A 20,048-nucleotide genomic window follows, 5' to 3' on the forward strand; every position below is an offset into this window, starting at 1 on the left:
CAGATTGTGTTCCTAAAGATGGCACATGAAAGAAAATATTAATTTATTTTTCCATTGTTCTATTAGTATTATAAAAGGTGACAACCATTAAAATGTGCTTATTTTTTCCCTCCACAATTGAAGACAGTAAGTGTTGTCTACAGAAAAATTAAATGCTGGCTGAAATGAAGAATCAGTTTAATTTAGCATACCTGTAATCCAATATTCTAAATTCATGTAATATGGTATTTTTATATCAAGTTAGATCTTGAGAAGACAGTGCATTTAAGCTACATTAGTTTGTTACCCAGAAAAATATTTTCAATAAAATATTAATTGCTCAATTCCTTAGAGTTTTTTTTTTTTTTAAATAGGAACCTCATGGTGAAGTTCTGTAGAATTTAGTGTCAGCAAAAAGGTTCCTTAAGTTCCAGTATGCTTTATCAGACAAAAACTCTGGGCCTTGGTTGCCAGAAATCTCAGTGCTAAATTTCACACAGTACTATAGTAATTGTGTTATAGCTTATAGTAGGTTTGTCTTCCCTTTTCTCTGTATGATTTCTCATCTCTTATTCTTCTGTGTATATCTGTGTCTTTATTATATAATAAAGCTGATATATCATTTTGGGTATAATTGAGATGATTAAATTAATGAGCAAGAATTATTTTGCATTTGACTTTTTATCATTTCTGCATGTAGAAATTATTAGAGTTGGTGACAATAAAAAGATTCATCAGATTGAACTCATTCCAAATGATCAGCTTGTTGCTGTGATCTCAGGACGAAATCGTCACGTACGACTATTTCCTATGTCAGCTTTGGATGGGCGAGAAACTGACTTTTACAAGCTGGCAGAAACTAAAGGGTGTCAAACCATAACTTCTGGAAAGATGCGCCATGGAGCTCTTACATGCCTGTGTGTGGCTATGAAAAGGCAGGTTCTTTGTTATGAACTATTTCAGAGCAAGACCCGCCACAGAAAGTTTAAAGAGATTCAAGTCCCGTGTAATGTCCAGTGGATGGCAATCTTCAGTGAACAACTTTGTGTGGGATTCCAGTCAGGATTTCTAAGATACCCCTTGAATGGAGAAGGAAATCCATACAGTATGCTCCATTCAAATGACCATACATTATCATTTATTACACATCAACCAATGGATGCTATCTGTGCAGTCGAGATCTCCAATAAAGAATACCTGCTGTGTTTTAACAGCATTGGGATATATACTGACTGCCAGGGCCGAAGATCGAGACAACAGGAATTGATGTGGCCAGCAAATCCTTCCTCTTGTTGTAAGATTCTCTTACTTTTGACTGTGTTATCTTTCTGATTCTTTCCCCTCTTTTTTCTTCTACTTCATCTATAAAATATAATCATTGTTAATAACAGGTTTTTATTTTTTTAAATCATCCTTAAGGTTTTTAAGTATTTATTGTCATTTGTATAAATTAACCATAATGTAATTAGACCGACCTAAGTCAAATGGGTCAACATTAGCATGCATATAATTAAAACTAATATTTCTATGAAATATTTTACTTAGATGGATTTTAACCTATATTGTTGTTTTTTGATATAACCCTAAGTGATTATCTTTATGGTCCCCCCCAAATATAGTGCTTATAAACATCAATAACTCATAGAACTTATTCTGAAGAAGTGGTTACTGAGTCAGTTATTTAATCGATATGTAAAGGTGTAATGTAGCATCTATAAGAAGTGTTCTTCAGTTTTACATTTTTATCTAGACAGAAATTTAAAATTGCTTGTTTTGCTCTTTGAGAAAATATTCAGACATTAATAAATTATTGGATACTTATGTGCCATCCCCTGTACAATATACAGCAATGACCAAAATAGGCAGCCTTACCCTCACAAAGCCTACAATGCAGAAGAGAAAATTAATGATAAAACAACCAGTTACAGTAAAACATAAATGCTGTAATAGCAGAAGTGCAGAGGAGGGCTGTCTGATCAGAAATGTTTTTATTTTAATGGAAAAAATTTGAAAATGCTTGAATGTTGAAGAGAAAGGGCCACTAAGGGAAAGGTTAACTATATGGGAGATAAAGAAAATGGAGTAAGAACCCCAAGAAAACCAGAGAAGATGGGACTCAGAACACAGGTGGAGATTATTTGGGGCAGAAGTGAAACCTGTTTCATTGTAACTAGTTAGAAGAAGGAATGATGAGTGTGGGTTCAGTCAAAATTAATGGTTCAGTGGAAGAAAATTTAGGAGAACAATGTGCTGTGTATACTCAATTCAGAAAAAATAAAGTCTAGATTAAAAGAAAAGAGAGACTCCTAATCCTACCCATCCAGATATAACTATTCTTAGTATTTCATTTCTTCCAATACTCTTATCCATGAAACCATACATAGACTGAATGCTATTTTGTAATGTAGTCAGATAATAATTCACAGTATTGTTATTTATAGATTCCTGATGTGAAATAAAATTTAGGAAGTCTTGACTTTTATGAATAATTCTGCTGATAATAAAATTTTTTACTTTAGTTTAATTAAATATGTAATCTTCACTTGTCACCATTTATTGATATTCATTCTTTCTTTCAACAAATATATATTGAACGTCTACCCTATGCATGTAAGTGTGCTAGGTGCTTTATCATAAATTTATAACTGAGATTAGAACAGTTACCCATATTTCTCTGCTTTGTAATTTACACTGTCAACAGCTTAACTCATTTAGAAATCAGATACTTTAAATTGTGATGAAATCCCTTTATAGAACTAGTATTGTGCAAGTGAATCTTATACCCTTGCTGTAAAAGAAACTTCCTGTTTTATAATGGCTATATGATCTGACTCATGGTATATCAATTTGTCATTTACGATTTATGTTTTGTATACTTCAGAAATGTTTTGATGTGGTTACTTTATGACAACAGTAAACTTTTAGTGAGATTCTACTCTACATTTATTTGGTATAGATCTTTTAAAATGTTTTGGGTTTAATCCTTAAAAATAATTTAACTTTCTTTCCATTCTCCCAGGTTACAACGCACCATATCTCTCAGTGTATAGTGAAAATGCAGTTGATATCTTTGATGTGAACTCCATGGAATGGATTCAGACTCTCCCTCTCAAAAAGGTAATTTGACATTAAAATATGGGCTAACTGAACTGAGTGTATATGAAAACAGTAGTAGGACTGTTTAGCTATTTTTCATTATTTCAGCATTTTCTGGCATGTATATTTGGTATTTTGCAACTTAGCAGAGTAAGAAAATATAAACAAAAGTCAGACTGCTTAATTTTATTTTAGGTAGCTTAATACCATACTGTCTTTATTACATTGAATTTCATTATATAAAATGTGATTATCATGATGAACAACTAGAACATATCCTACCATCATAAATGCAAGTTATTTATTCCATTTTTGGCTTAAGTAACCAAAAGAAGTATATTACTATTTTTAATTATAACTATTTTTCATTGATGGCATGTAGTTTTTAACCTTGCAAGGGCGGACTTCACAGGTTTTAGAACCAAAGCTGTGTTTTATATCTCATAATTGAAAAAATAAAGGTTTCACATATTTCTAATAAAACAGAATGTTTCCCTTTTGTATTTCCTTATGTTTTCATAACATAAAGGGAAATTTTAATAAGTAAAGAACTGCTCTTTTATAAGAATGAAAACTTATAGTTTTGTATAGATATGTATAGTATATTTGGGAGCCAGGGTATAGAGGAACAGATAAAAGAAAGTAGCCAAAATTTTATTTCAAATTTTGCCCCATTTTTTAAATTAGCAGTGACAAAACTCATGTAAATACTGCTGTGTTACATAAAGCATTTAAAATATGCTCCTCCAGTTTGTAAATTTGGGCTGCTTACAGTTAGTTTTCTGTTTTATTTCTGTCATGCAACTTTTGGGATATATGGCACAAAGCTTAATAATAAGCTAATCCTTATAAACCCACCTTGTAACTTGAAAACCAGAACATTACCAATATCACTGCATCTAACAGTATACTTCTCCCTTATCTCATACCCCTACCTTTCCCCAGAGAAAACTCTCTGTCCTAAATTTTGTTTGTCATTCCTTTGCTTTTCTTAAAATACAGACTTTTGGGGTATTTAAATATTCCTAAATAATGTTTAGTTTTGCTTTGTTTTGAATTTTTTTAAAAATGTTATATTGTATGTCATCTCCTGCCTTGCTTTCTTCACTCATTTACTATTTTTGAGTCATCCATGTTGTGACATGTACTTTATAGAGTTCATTACTTTTCACCATAAAATATTCTGTGACATCAGTATCACTATTTTGCCATTCTCTGATTGGCAGATATATGAATTATTTCCTGGCTTTTTACTGTTAGGAACCATGATGCCATGAACATTGCTGCGTATGTCTTCCGATACATGTGTGCAGAAGTTTCCTTAAGACATATGCCTAGGAGTGGAATTGATGGGGCATGGGAATGCAATTGTTCAATTTCACAAGATAGTGTCAAATTAATTCCCAAAGTGACTGAACCAGTTGACACTCCTGCTAGCAGTATATAAAAGTTCTTCCTGTTGCACGTCCTCACTAATACTTGCCCTTGTCAGAAATCCTAATTTTGTAAGTGATTATAAAGTGGTATCTCACTGAGATATTAATTTGCATTTCCCTGATTACCTATATGACTGAGAATCTTTTGTGTTTATTCATCATTCATAGTTCCTTTCCCATGAAATGCCTAGACATGTCTTCTGTCCATTTTTCTGTTGGATTAGCCATCTTTTTCTTGTTGATTTATTGGCATTCTTTTTATATTATGGATACTGGGTTAGTAATGGGTATGGTAAATCTTTTCCCTGTTTGTGACTTACCCATATTTCTAGTGTCTTTCCTGAACAGAAGTTATTAATTTCAATGTCGTTAAATGTATCTTTCTTATTCTTTAGGTTAGTTTTCTATCTCTTGTTTAAGAAACTCTTTCCTTCCTCAAGGTCATAAAGATATGACCTTTATTTTCTTCCAAAAGTTTTAAGGTTTTGCTTATACATTTATGTCTTTATTCCATCTGGAATTCATTTCTTTGAATATGATGTGAAGTTGAATCCAGTTTCATTTGTTTCCATGTAGATAATCAATTGTTCTGTCACCATTTCTTTACAGTCTCTCCTTTTGCCAGAAATTGGCAATTTCAACTCATCATCTGTGTACGTTTAGTTTTGTGTAAGATGGTTTCTTAATGTAATTATTTGGTCCCTAATTGTTTTAAAAGCCAAATTTAAAATTAAATGTATTTCTACTCAGTGATTTTATTTCACCCAAGGTATTCTTCATTTAAAATTTTGTCATTTTTAAGTTTGTTCAAATTAGATAATTTTATACCTTTTCAGTTAGAATTAATATTACATTTTGTGGACTTTCCAAGAGGGCTGTATTTTGAAGCAGAAGGATAAAGGAAAGGTCTTAAAAGTGTATGCTTTATAATTATGCCAAAAGTCATGTGGTTTAATTTTTAAACATTTTGTTAAAAATACTAATTCTTTTTTTTATTTTTTTAGGTTCGACCCTTAAACAGTGATGGATCATTAAATGTTTTAGGGTTGGAGACAATTAGATTAATATATTTTAAAAATAAGATGGCAGGTAAGAGAAAACACATACTAATAGGATAGCTTCAATGAAAATATTCTCTCTAAGCTGACTGCCCATGTCGCATGGGTAATAAGTAACAGACCCCAGATTTAAACTGAGGTGTATTTTATAAAGCCTATGATCTTTGCCACTGCATCACTGAATATACTAAGATAAACTACTGGACAAAAAGTTATTCTATTTAAGCTTGCATAGCTGTATGAATAAAATACTTGATTCTGGAATAACCCTGTTATTTTACTGTGGGATATCTAGGTAAATAAAGAAAGGATAGCTGAAAATACCTTTTGTTCTTTTTAACACTGTAGAACCTAACCAAAATCTGTAGCACTATAATTATGAAAACTCATTCAGAGTTCCAGTTTGGAACTTCAGGATTACATTTTCTGCCAATGTATAGGGCTTAGAACTTCTGAAGTGCTAATAATGTCAGCATGGAAAGAAACAGGAAAGATACAAGAGTCATAAAAGTGCCCAGAATTAAGAGAGAGAGAATGGGAACTCTGGATGTTACAGAGAAGAAGGGGGCATTTGGTCAGTGACCAAAGTGATCAGCTAATTCCCCACCCAGGGAAGCTGTTCACATGGAAAGGATTCAAATGAGTAAGTTGCTTACCAACCAAAGAATGCCCAAACAGTTAAAATCTCACTTTTAACAAATATTATAATGCCCTCTTCTGTGTAATAAAGTTATTGGCATACTTTAGCACCAGATTTCTGCCTGTGTAACAGACTTACTTATACATTTTTTAATTTTTTGTGGTAAACCTATTTAATAGATGTATAGTTATGGCACATGATGTATTTAAGTTAACAATTTAAATAGTCTGAAGTGTAAGTTAAAACATTGACCTCATGATAACACATCAAAGTTGTCTCTGAGTAGTGGGTTTATCATCTTTAAGCTTTTCTTTTCCTTTATAGATTTGTATTCTATCAGGGAAAAAGCCCATCAAAAATTTTCTTGCTTTTTTCTTTTCAAGTATAAAAATGATATGCATGAATTATTTGGTTTCAGGTTCAGTGCCTTGACCTGGAACTGGAGGTCTGTTGATATACAGAGTGTTGATGTTAAGAGAATATTCCAGTATGACTTGAGAAAGGTTATTCAGCTTTTAGAAAGGATTCCCACTCAGAGATGGATTTACCATGAAGCTTAAAGCTTCAGACCCTCACTTTCAGGATACTGTACTTAATTTTTGTATTCTGTTTCTTAAAGAAGACTCCAAATATTTGTGTAAGAGTGGATGCACCCTCTTCTCACCATGTATGATCATGCTGGTCATAAACTATGTCCATACCTAGTTTGTAGCTGTAGGGCAAAACTAATTCCAACTTTTCTTTTCCCATATTCTCACTTTTCTACTCTAGGATAAAAGTAGAGGTGGAGCCTGGGGAAGAAACACTTGACAGAATTTAAATATAATAACTGTCTTGTCCTTTGAAAAGGAAAGAAATCCCATTTCTAGCAAGTTTTTTCTTTATCCCTTTCTTGCTTTCTCCTTCATCTCTCAGGAGCTCAAGGTGTACCTGTAGCCCTCTGGCTATCCAAATTATCCCATTGCTGCCGTAACTTCCAAGACCCACTCTACCCTCACAAATCCCAAATTCCAAAATTATGTCTCCCATTCCCACATACTTCAAAAAATCCCTTCCTTTATGTTTGCTACTGGGAAGGTAATCTGGTTAAGCTCCATTATAGTGCTGTAAGGAGAATGTTGCTTTGTTACTAATCATCTACTTTGGCTTGCCCTCCAGTCTTGTTTATCTTTTTCATACATTCTTTTTCTCATTTCAGCTTTTTGGGTGTTTAAAACTTCTAAAGGTTGGCTTTTCTCCTTTTCCTTTTCTTATTTAGAGGATAGCATCCCTTGCCATGTTATATGGATATACTTAGCAATTTTTTTTTCTTAGAATGTGTTCACATAGCCCAACATGTTTTAGGAACCCCTAGCAAACCGTATGGTGTCTTCCTAGGTATCTGCGGTTATTTATTTATTTGCATGGGCAGCACTCTCTGGCATGGCAGGTGAGAATTCTGCCTGCTGAGCCCCCGTGGCCCGCTCTCTATGGTTATATTTTTAAATGGTTATATATATCCTCCATTCCTAAAATCAGAAAATTGGAAATAGCAACAAATTCTTACTTTTTTGGTTGTAAAGGAGGGTAGTAGGAACACATCCCTTTTTCTTATTCAACATCTCGCAGATTGAATCTTGCAGAGGAAATGTTTTACTATGTAAAAGTAATTTTAATTATTATCATTTACATGAATAGCTTGCCATTTATGCCTAATATTGTATAACGTAACAGTAGGAGCTTTTTAATATCCTTAAGCCATTGAAACCAGCACCTGGAGGGAGAGAGAAGATAGTATAGAGATGTTCAAGGGGGGAGGGTACAAATCCAATGTAGAGCAATTACATTTTCCTTATAGTAATATTGGGCCATTTCATGCTTATAATCAAAGTGAAAATATATTTGGTGAGGTGTTTAATTTCAGCATATATCTATTTACATATGTTCTGTTTATAATTTTTGCTTATATATTACTACCAACATACAACTTTTCAAAATCAGAACTGTATATACTTGTACAGAAATTGATTAACATTTGTACTGTTTTAGAGGTTAATGGATAAAAAGCATTTTAGCAGTTTAAAGAACATCATTGTTGTTTGTATTTTTTTAATAGAAGGAGATGAACTGGTAGTTCCTGAAACATCAGATAATAGTCGGAAACAAATGGTTAGAAATATTAACAACAAGCGGCGCTATTCCTTCAGGGTCCCAGAGGAGGAAAGAATGCAGCAGAGGAGGTAGACCTACAGTAAAATAGTTAAAATTATCTGTAAAATAGACTAGAGCTTCTTTGATGACTTAAGTATTAAAAGAATCCTATTTTCCCACCAAAAGTTGTAAGATCTTTTATCTAAAATTTAAAGTAAAACCGTCTAAGGAAATTATTTCTAATTGAATTATGTTGTTATTTTTAATTATATCATCATTAGAATGGTTTCACAGTTTTTTTTTTAATTAAAAGTAAAATATGCCTAATTTTTTTCTTAAGTTATCTGGATTAATCATGGAAAAAACATCTAAGCAGATGCTTTATCTTACAGAGAGATGCTACGAGATCCAGAAATGAGAAATAAATTAATTTCTAACCCAACTAACTTTAACCACATAGCACACATGGGTCCTGGAGATGGAATACAGATCCTAAAAGACCTACCCATGGTAAGAGAAATTAAGAATGAGTGTAAATATGAATGAGGTTATATAAATGGGAAAAATATAATATATAGACTTATATACATATATAAGCTTAAATTGATGTATATAGTATAATGTGGAATATTTATCTTGGTATCCCAAAATATCTGTAAGATGCATGGTGGTATACCTGATGAGAAAAATACAAAATCCAGACATTTCTCAAAGCCTGGTCAAAAACCAAAGCCAAGTTCTTATTTAGTTCCATACCCTATAAACTTTTCTCATACTTAGATTTATTATTGTTAGTGGAAGAAAATTCCAGATCTGGAGAGGCTTAATACAAAGACCCAGAACTTGTTTACCAAATCACTAAAGTTTTGCTAAGTTTTAGCAATTCAATACAGATATTTGACCTCTAATTTTTATCAGAGAGACTAAACGTTAGCTTAGTCGTTAATGATGTTTCAGCCAATTATGAAATTAAATCTTTTATCCTTTGCCCATTTATAAATATGTTGTCTTTTCATTCTTACATTAAAAAATACAACATAGGAAAATGGTTATGTTTTAACAATGTGAAGATTAGATTAGGTCCTCAGATTTAAAAGATTAGTGAAATTAATTATCCAGACCCTTTATATTTGACATTTCTGTATCATAATACTCTCAGCAAACTATTGAAACTTTAATGTGACCCTTTTGGTCTGTGGCTGTAGCAGGTAATTTTTGCACAGAATTTTAAGCGTAATTCATATACTATTGTAATATGGTAGATAATTTGTGAATCTTGACCCAAAGCCCTTTCTGAGTAAGCTTGTTTTAACTACCCATATTATCAGATAGTGCAAGGATAGTTCAGTGATAGAATTCTCACCTGCCATACAGGAGACCTGGGTTTGATTCCCAGCCCATACACTTCCCAAACAAACAAGCAAACAAAAAGAAACAAACAAAAAATCAACAAATGGTGCTGCAATAAAGGAATACTCACATGGTAAAAGAATGAAATGTGATCCCCCCCCATACAGCATAAAAAAAATTACCCATATTATCAGCTCTACTGTAACATAGATCATGTAAATAATCTGTCACTGACACAGAGAAAATGATAGGTAATATAGTTGGATGTACAGTCCTTATGTTTTGTAAAATCAGAAAAAAAATAATAAGCCTGTAAAGAGAGTTGTACCTTTATTTCATGGGAGAAAAAAAAATCTGCATTTATTTAAGTTTGAGTCCCTCATTGTAAATATCCCCATTAACCAGTTATCCCTGCTTATGAATAAATCTGACTTCTTTACTGTCGTCATTCTTATCTTCATTATCATAAAAGACCTTGTTATCATATGGTTATGGTAATACTCCATCCTTTAAGGAGTTCAAATCATTTGCAATAGTCATTTTTCCTTTTGGACTAGCAATTACTATTAGCTTTTCTGTATAAATATACAATATATAAAAGCTAAATTACAGTTAATATTGATTGCTATAGTAATTAAAATTAAGTAAAAATTTGGGGGCTGAGCACATTAAATGTGATAAATTATATTTATCTATCATATTTTAAAGCTATAGTATTTTTTCAACTTTTTCCTGGGAATGAGATTTCATATTTCTCTCCATTCTTTTCCCAGTGTGAACATTTATAGTAATGTTCTCAGTCTGGTTAAAGGACTGAAACCTTAACTTCTTCATCCTGGTTTTCCTTTTATTCTCAGAAGTAAATGTAACATAACCATACAGCCCAATGTCTCTTTTCCTTAAAGAAATTTAAATGTTGGGCAAAAAATGCTCCAATAGAAGGCCTAAGAGTCACCCCCAGAGAACCTCTTTTGTTGCTCAGTTGTGGCCTCTCTCTCTCTAAGCCAACCCTGCAGGTGAACTCACTGCCTTCTCTCCCACATGAGACATGACTGTCAGGGGTGTAAATCTCCCTGGCAATGTGGGACAGAAATCCTGGGATGAGCCAGGACCTGGCATCAGGGGGTTGAGAAAGCCTTATTGACCAAAAGGAGGAAAACAGAAATGACACAAAGTTTCAAAAAGTAGCTGAGAAGCTTCAGAGTTGATAGGTTATCCTGGAGGTTATTTTTATGAATTATATAGATATCCCTTTTTAGTTTATGGTGTATTGCAGTGGCTGGAGGGAAGTACCTGAAACTGTTGAGCTGTGTTCCAGTAGCCTTCATTCTTGAAGGTGATTATATACAGATACAACTTTTACAGTTGACTTTGTGATTGTGAAAACCTTGTGCCAGGTGCTCCTTTTATCCAGGGTATGGACAGAGAGTAAAAAGATATGTATAAAAAAATGAATGAATAAAAATAGGGGGGAAAAGGGTAAAATGGATTGGGTAGATGGAAATACTAGTGGTCAGTGAGAGGGAGGGTAAGTGGTATGATATGAATGAGTTTTTTCTTTTTTCTTATTTTTGTGGAGTGATGCAAATGTTCAAAAAAATGATCGTAGTGATGAATACACTACAATGTGGTGATATTGTGAGCCATTGATTATATACCATGTATGGAATATATGTGTGTGAGGATTTCTCAATAAAAATTTTTTAATGCCCTAATAGAATTTTTAATTAAAATAGTTGAAATGTGAATCTATTTATACCTTATATTTGATAGATTGTCTTGCGTACTTGTTTTTTAATCACAAAATCCCTTTAATTGCTCAGTTCGAACAGTATAAATACTTAAGTGGGGGAACAATTTCATGACAATTACTTCAATGTCAATAGAAAAGACATAGATGTTACTTGAGCATAATTATAAAGAATATGGGAAGTAACAGCCAATCTCTTCCATAAACCCATTCATACTTTCCTTCAACTTTGAATAAACATTGGTTATACCTTTATGCAAATATTCACCAAAATTTGTATTTTTGTTATCTCTACCCAGAGCACTACAGTTTTTGTCATTTACTCCTAACTCAAAGAGAGTCTGTAAAATAAATTCTGCTATTGTTTCTGAAATCTCATCTGGAAGGGAATTTAGTCAAAACAGCCTTTTTTTATATGCATTTTTATTGAGATATAGTCACATACCATAAAATCCATCCAAAGTAAACAATCAGTGGCTTTATAGTATCATCATACAGTTGTGCATTCATTACCACAATCAATTTCAGAACATTTTCATTACTGCAAAAAAAGAAGAAAAAAGAAAACCAAAAAAATCCCATACACCATAACTCCCCCATTATTATTTTTTTTGTCTTTATTATTTATCTGCCCATACACTGGAAAAAGGGCATGTCAGGCACAAGGTATTTATAATCTTGTGTACTATTTTAATTAAACTTTTGAAATTTGGTTAGTAAATATTTTGTCAGTAATTGATATGTAGTAAGCGTGACAGAGGGATATAGGAATAGAAATTCCAAATACATGCATATGTTGCAAAGCCACATATCAGCAGATACAAAATTATTTCAGTACTTAATATACTTTAATAGATGTTATCCTTTTAAAATTAAACTCTTTCACTTTTGCTTCATTTTTGTGGGCAAAAAAAAGAATATGTTCTTCATGTCATTTATTCCAAATGTATAACACAAAGAATTATAGTAAATAGTTTTTGAAATTCTGTTATAACCCACATATTTCAATATATTCCTTAAGATGAAGTAGTTTCAGGATTTAATAAAATGTTCCCTAACTTGGTATTCTTCTGCCTGCAAGTGAAAAATCAATTTGCTAATGTTTCAGAATTCTTTCAGACCTTTGTACCCAATAAAACTATGCACCCTGAAGCTAAAATGTCTGTTTCAAACATTGCAAGAATTTTTATTTCAAACTGTCCCTCTTGCTCTATTTTTCCTCCCCTCACCCTCCCACCACTTATAAAAAGTCTCTCCATTTATTTTTTTCAAAATAATATCCACTCTTTATTCCTAAGCAAAACAGATTCAGATAGCATTTCCCAAAGGCTCATCTCCTGACTGACTCTGTAACGCATGTGCTTACTACCTATTCCAATGAGAGCTCTTGAATTTTAGTATTTGTTGTCACTTGATTTTGTTAACCCATCACTACTTTGTTGGTTCTTATAGCTTTAATGCAAATGATTTTTGCCTTAGCAATTAAATTGTTGTTAATGTTCCTTCCTTTTTTTTTTCATATTTTCTTACCATGTCAGTGCTTTTGTATTTCCAGAGATAAGAAGTTGGTAGTGTAAAGTTTTGCAGCCTGTTTCTTCACCTGTGCATTTAATGTGCATTAAAGATTTTGTGTGTCTGAATTCATGTTCCTCACAGCAATTTTTTATTTTTATGTGACCGTTTTCTTTTCACTAGCAAAGAACATATAAGCTGGGGCTTTTCATAGGCATTCACTCAGTCACTTAAATATTTTTTGAGCACTTAACTGTGTGCCCAGAACTGTGCTTGTCTCAGAAAAGACAGCGGTAAACAATACAGTAATGCATGTCTAAAAAATGATGATAATATGCATGTATGTGCCTGTTTATTGAAAAGCTTGTGCTCTAATATATTCTCAGATTTTAATGTGTTCTTTCCACTGAAATTATCTATATTAAATGACCTATTTCTAAAAAAATGAAAAATTAAATTCATCTAATGAAGTACTTTCAAATCCCAAAATTACATGTTGTCATCTGTGCAAAAAGCATGAACCCATTCTTGCATTTTAACATATTCAAATCAGTATTGCATTCCTGTGAAATACTTATAAGCTTAGAGAGTTTACTGGATGTCTTTAGAAATGTATTCTGTTTCATTTGTACCTAAATGATCCTGAAATAGAGTTGTTTGTCTCATGAATATGTAAGGACCAGTGACTAAGGGAATCATGTTTTTTTCTTATATCCTGTATGGATGTGAACCTTTCGTGTGTGTCTTGGTAAGCCAAGAGAATATAAGCAATTAATATAAGACTGTGTGTCTATCATTAGAAGACATTCTGTATAAATTTTCTTGAATCCTTTTTGTCATTTATCTTTTTTCATAAGTGGATGCTGATAATAATGGACAGATTTTTCTCCAGTTGAATGCAGGACAAATATTTTACCCTAGAAGGTTTATTTTTAGCCCATTACATTTCTCCCAGCTTTTTGATTCATAATTTTAATTACATATAAATTTCCTGTCCAATCCTAAAATTGTTAAAGCTAAAATTTCTAGTTTAGTAATCCCTTAGGGCTTTCAGATGTAATTTTGCTTCTTAAATCAAGTTGCAACATTTGCATCAGTTTTTTTTTCTTCTTTGTAAACAGCCTTGGAAAGTACTGATGTCATTCATATTTCTAAATCAAGAGCAATATCTTCTATAGGAACCTTTCTTTTAAACCCAGATAATTTACCAGATGTTTTTTTACAGAACTATCTCATCTCAACTCATGATAATATAAATACCATGTCTCTCAGCAAGTCATTCAACCTCTGTCTATAATAAATAAAGAATTCATAAGGTGTTTTCTAGAAACATAGGGGTTTTTTCCCCTAAGAATTGAATGTTGAAAATTCCCATTTCAGAAGGTGACTATACATTAAGTGACAGTTCCAACTATTCAAAACTTACTTTATCTGAAAAACTAGAATCCTCAGCTTTAAAAGCTTTTTTTCTGTCTCTTTGGTATTGAATATAATATTTTTTTCTTTCTTTCTTTTAATATTTCTGCTCATTGAAGAGAAGAAGGCTTGGTTTTCCCTCGGTAAAAATGAACTTATTGGGTGGGCCACGGTGGCTCAGCAGGCAAGAACGCTTGCCTGGAATGCCAGAGGACCTGGGTTTGATTCCCAGTACCTGCCCATGTATTAAAAAAAAAAAAAAGAAAAAAAATGAACTTATTCTTGTAGGTATCTACAGGGAAGCTTGGGTCCCTTAAAGGTAAACCGGTAACTAGTGTATGCTGTAGTTTCTCACTGTTTTTGTTAAAGGAAGAATAAGGTGAATAAGTGTAAATGTATATCACAAGTCTTTAAATACCAGGAAACTGTTTTAAAATAGTTTCAGATTACTAAAGAAACAGCTTTATGATATATCTGGTTAAAAATTGATTATAGGTTCATTGTCTTTTTCCTGAACTGTTTTTTGCTTTTTCTATCGTTAATGTTTTTGGTAGATTTTTTCCAAGGTTTGATAAAAATCACTTAAGAAATCACTGAACCAAAATCTTAGTCTCCTTGCAGGTCCAGTTTCTGCTAACTTAACTGTATAAAAGAGAATAATTTTGTAATAAACGCAAGTGATCTTTTGCTCATGAGTCATTTAAGTAACTGGCAAAAGAATTACAAAATTTAACTTTCTGAGACCTAAAAGTATTTCATTAAGGATTCAGTTCTGATGTAAGAAAGTACTTATTTATTTTTTATATAATGCATGTTGTCAGAAATTTCACATATAATTAGTGAATCCATTTTCATTACCTTATTACTTTTTCTTCTTTCTGTTGTTTTTGATAGCCAGGCTTCCCTTATCCATTCCCTCATCATCACTCCGGTCTGATCTCCTCTCCGATCAACTTTGAGCACATCTATCACATGACTGTTAATTCTGCTGAAAAATTTCTCTCTCCTGATTCCATAAACCCTGAATATTCCCCGTCTCTGCGTTCTGTCCCTGGTACACCAAGCTTTATGACTCTGAGGGTATGAACAGCTGAGTCAGGTGTTAACTTTTACTAACCATGTATGGATTTCCTGTTACCTGGCTTAATAAGTAACACGTCTGAGAGGGTACCATTTTGTGAATGTTTTCCTTTGGCTTTTTTTTTGTCTTCTGTCCAATTTCTACTCTTCTTCTATCACTCTTAATCCCCTCCTCCTCCTCTTTCTTCAAGTTCCAACTATTTTTTCTTCTTTCGAAGAAGAAAATAGAGGACTGGGGAGGATTTTAATTTTATGTTTGAAGCTATATTGGAGAATTTTCTGTGTTTAATAAATAATTTTCCCATCATGGTATTTTCCATTACAGATGCCATTATGAGAAATAGGTGTAAATGGGTCTTTTATTCTGCTATAACAAACAAAAAAGGGCTCCTGGAATTTTTTAATTTTTTATCGCTCATTACCCTATAATCAATTTAATTCAGAAAAAAATTTATATTAACTGAGGTTTAAGTCTGTGATAGGGCTTACCCACGTAACTTCTATCTATAATGAAAAGCTTAAAATTTTTCAAAGTAGAAAGTATGAAACTGTCAATAACAGGAAAAATTACAAAAAGAAAAGTAGATCTTACTAATCTTTGATTTGCCTTTAATTCCAGCTAGATCCAAGATAAAACTTAATCAAAGAAAGAAAAAAAAAAAGTAAAGAAAACTTGCCTTATTCTGAAGGACATGGCATGCTGTTGTCTCCTTCCATTTAGCCTTATGTCATTGTTATCAGTGGCTTTGCAGGGAAATGGAGAGCTATTGACCATTTAAGCCGAATATCCATATTCCCATCAAGAAATGTGTACTTATACTAACTTCAAGGGAAAATTTTCTAAATTTCATTTTGCAGATAATAAAATATTTGTATTATATCATGGGAAACCATTCCCCATGGTGCCCTCTGGCTTAGAAAAATAGTAGCATCCATTTTTTATTTGTAATATCGTAATTTTTCGAAAGTAAATTAGCTGTAGAGTGAGAAGTTTATTTTTATATTTTTGTTTTTATGAAAACTTATTCTAAATTATAATATTTTACATGTCGCTGTCATTGATATTAAATTATGATATCTTTTAAAAGTCTTATTTAGCGAAAGAAAATTAACCATGATAAAAGTTAAAATAAGCCATAGTTTGCTTGGTAACAGATTGCAGGGAGAGAATTCCAGAGGAACACTGTATAAATTAATCAATAATTTTTTCACATAAAAGATGATAGAAATGTTGCTTAAGTTTGTCATTCATTAACTGAAAACTGCTGTAAGTGGAAGCTCAATCTAATTTTAAGCATATTTGTACATGGCAAAGTCTACAGGTTTAGATTCCATATCACATTATAATGAAGTTTAATTCTAACTGATTGAATTATAAGCTTTTTCTTTTTTATACATTTTTTCCTTGAATTTTTTTTTTTAGTTTTACTTTTGTTTTTTACATTGTCTTTCCCTTGAACATTCTTTCTGTGTATCATTCCTTTGTTATGTCAATATTCAGAGTTATCAAGCAACAGGTATATTTTATAGGCTTAATTTCTGCCATTTATTCGAGGTAGAAAAGGATACCATCAAGGTATTTTAAGGTTTAATGTTGTGCGGGTGGGTAGGGACTAAAAATTGAAAGCTTGAAATCAATATTTCCATCTTTTTTTGAGCTTTCCTTTGCTGCATTGTGTGCATGTCTCTTGTTTTATAAGGTTGCTTCTGTATATGTGAATGTTGAATGCTAGCACTGAGTGTTTTAATTTTAAATTTTTTGTTTCTTTGGAATTAAAACTTTAAAAAGTAAAGCATTTGCTTTAAACAAATAACACATGAAGAATTACATGGACTTTGCAAATTTGAAATATGAATAAAAATGGTAGTGGTTGAATTTAAGGCCAACTTTGAGTATGCGTGTTTCTTCAAAATTATGGTTTGGAATGTTTGAAGTGGTATTATTGGTGATCTTACTGAGTTCTAGCTTTGACCCTGCCATAATCTTCTCTCAGGTGTTTTGGATGCGCTTAGGAGAGCTCAGTACTGCAAACTGAATCCAATTGATATCCTCTTCTTGGGGCCACACAATTACGTGAGAACTGGGAGCTTAGGTTTCAGTTCTAGGCTTTTATTTATTATAACTCAAAATGCTTTTTAGCCACAATTGAGTACATTTCTTTTTTGCTTGTTTCTTTTAATCTCAAAAGCCTAAAGTATTTGTGCTCGTTTCATTGTATTCTATGTTAAATTATTTGACCTGTACCATATTATAGCACAGGTGACTGTCATCTTTTGTTAAAGTGTTATTATAAATTAAGTTATTTGGAGAATTACTACTGGTTTATTCATTGATTCCCAGAAAATTTACTCTGCTCAAACCAGTACAACTAAAATGTGTTTTATATCTTTAAAACAAACACACACTTTTAGTATCAAACCAGTATTTACTAGAACACAGTGTATTCTTACAGAAAGAATCATAACTTGAAATTCATAAAATGTATTGCCAGCTGAATTAATCCCAAAGCTTGAAGAAGAAAATTAGGATCACAGACTTAATCCATTCATTTGTTCTGCAATATACCTCCATTACTTGTAAGTCACTATTTAGGTGTTAGACTTTGGTGTTGTCATAATTGCAGTGAATATAAGAAATTCTAAGTAACTAAAAACATTGAGACTGGAAGCAATAATGAACTATGGACAGGCTGGGCTGTCACCTCAAACAAGCCAAGATCACTGTGGGTAATGAATATAGATAAGGTATTTATGTTTCTACATAAATTCACCTGATTTATGTTTAAAGAGCAATATTAGGCCATATGGTGAAGTAAATAAAATGAGGTTTAAGCATTTAGGCCTTTCTTCTTGCTGAAACTTGTAAGGCATTCAAATAAGTTACATTTATATTAATGTTGAATAATGTAAGTCAATAACTGGTATATGGATAAATTTCTGTCTTCTCACTTTAATGTACCAAAAGAGAAAGAAATATTTCTTGAGCCCTAAGTGATTAAAACAGATTTAGTGTTTTTGAAAGAGTAAAATAAGTCAAACAATTACTGCATTTTATGTTCTATGTTATTTGAAAAAGGCATAATACCATATAATCAACTCTGAAATAAATAAAATGGTATTGGAAGAAAAGATGGGCAGGAAAAACACCAAATTGTTAATAGTATCTGGTGAATTCACGGTAACATTTTGGTCTCTTACAATTTATGTACTTTCTAACATTGTCTACAGTGAATCAGTATTACCTTTATAATCAGAAAAGGCAAACAGTTTTAATGAACTAGGTAGCACCTAGAGAACTACAGGTTAGTAGGCATATTTGCAATTCACTTACTCTTTATTATTTATTGGTGGCCATGACCATCAGTGTGATTTTCTGATAGTGTAGAAAAGATAAAGGAATACCCTATAGTAAAGTTAGTGTATAACATCATGTGAAGCGAACCAGCCGTCTCTTTTCAAGGTAAAATAGCATTTTATACACTAACTCAGAGAGATTAATTGGCTTTACCTCTCAGGTAATTTTTTAGTTTGAAGGAATCATAAAACTTGAATTTCTACCCACATTTTAGTGGGTGATTTTTTTTTATTGCATTTTTATTATATAATTATGGCTTGCTTAACCCACCTAAAGTTAATGATTCCCACCACCACTACCCCCAGCAGATTTATTGCGTTGAAGTGACCAAAAGGGAGGGTTTAAAGTGATATTACATATTGCTCCATGGGGGTCATTATTAGAGCAGGGGGAAGAAAGGCACATAGTAGGGACTGGGCTATATGCTTTATTTTTATTACTAAATTTTTTTTACTCCTTAGAAAAGCCCCATGAGATGCACATTATCCCCATAATAATACAGATGAGAAAACAGAGGCTCTGAGTTTAACCTAACTTGAGGTTCATCAATTAGTAACTTACATACCACAGATATGAATACAGGGCTCTTTCACTCCAAAGCTTACGCCCCCTCCAACCACCATGCTGTCTTTACGACCTCATCTCTTCTGAACTGCTAACTAAGGAGAGGACAGCCTGCTGACTAGAAATACTGTGAGCTAAGAAAATTGCCATCATGTTTGTGGCTATGAAAGAAATTAATAAGTAGATAAATTTTTGAATAAATAAATCTGTTTATAAATTATTTAAAAATCAAGGAAAACCAGACCATTAGCATCAGAAAATGCTTAAATGAGGTTGGGAATAACTCAGAAAATGGAGAAAGCATTGTGAATGTTAAAAAGGATATTAATAGTATAATATATGTCATTTTTCTACTGCAGTCTTCGTAAAGAATATTGAAAGATTTTTTTCCCTCATCTGGACTTTTGTCAGCCCCAACACCCCCTTCTTCTGACCTGCATGCCACCTCTTACCATGCTTCTTTTGTGTGCAAGATTTTAGAAACATTCCTGGGTTTGTTTTCCTTTCTCAGACACCAAAATCATTCAGTAATTAGATGGAAAACTTCTCAAACTACTATTCCCAAGTTAAACAACTTCACCCAGGTTGTGATTGAAACATCGTATTTATGACTCACAGTACTACTCTCTGTGTCAGTAAAATTGCCTGATGATTGGGAATATGAACACGCAAGTGCACATTT

At 32.4% G+C, this 20,048-nt stretch overlaps 1 protein-coding gene and 1 long non-coding RNA gene across 10 annotated transcripts in view; one reads left to right on the forward strand and one right to left on the reverse strand.

The window, feature by feature from the left end:
• CDC42BPA (CDC42 binding protein kinase alpha) overlaps nucleotides 1-20,048 on the forward strand; it is a 463,135-nt gene that overhangs the window by 419,931 nt on the left and 23,156 nt on the right. For all 9 annotated transcript variants that reach the window (XM_077168549.1, XM_077168550.1, XM_077168551.1 and 6 more), the window contains 5 exons: nucleotides 680-1,273; nucleotides 2,999-3,096; nucleotides 5,516-5,600; nucleotides 8,305-8,428; nucleotides 8,732-8,849. In XM_077168549.1, coding sequence (XP_077024664.1) covers nucleotides 680-1,273; nucleotides 2,999-3,096; nucleotides 5,516-5,600; nucleotides 8,305-8,428; nucleotides 8,732-8,849 — 1,019 coding nt within the window. The remainder of the gene's footprint in view (nucleotides 1-679; nucleotides 1,274-2,998; nucleotides 3,097-5,515; nucleotides 5,601-8,304; nucleotides 8,429-8,731; nucleotides 8,850-20,048) is intronic.
• On the reverse strand, nucleotides 1,109-19,430 carry LOC143690850 (uncharacterized). Its single transcript, XR_013179223.1, has 3 exons — nucleotides 19,368-19,430; nucleotides 7,756-7,844; nucleotides 1,109-1,341 (listed from the first exon to the last, which is right to left on the reverse strand). It is a non-coding gene; the product is annotated as an uncharacterized LOC143690850 (long non-coding RNA).

This window comes from Tamandua tetradactyla, chromosome 7, assembly GCF_023851605.1.
Source record: "Tamandua tetradactyla isolate mTamTet1 chromosome 7, mTamTet1.pri, whole genome shotgun sequence".
Classification (NCBI taxonomy): domain Eukaryota; kingdom Metazoa; phylum Chordata; class Mammalia; order Pilosa; family Myrmecophagidae; genus Tamandua; species Tamandua tetradactyla.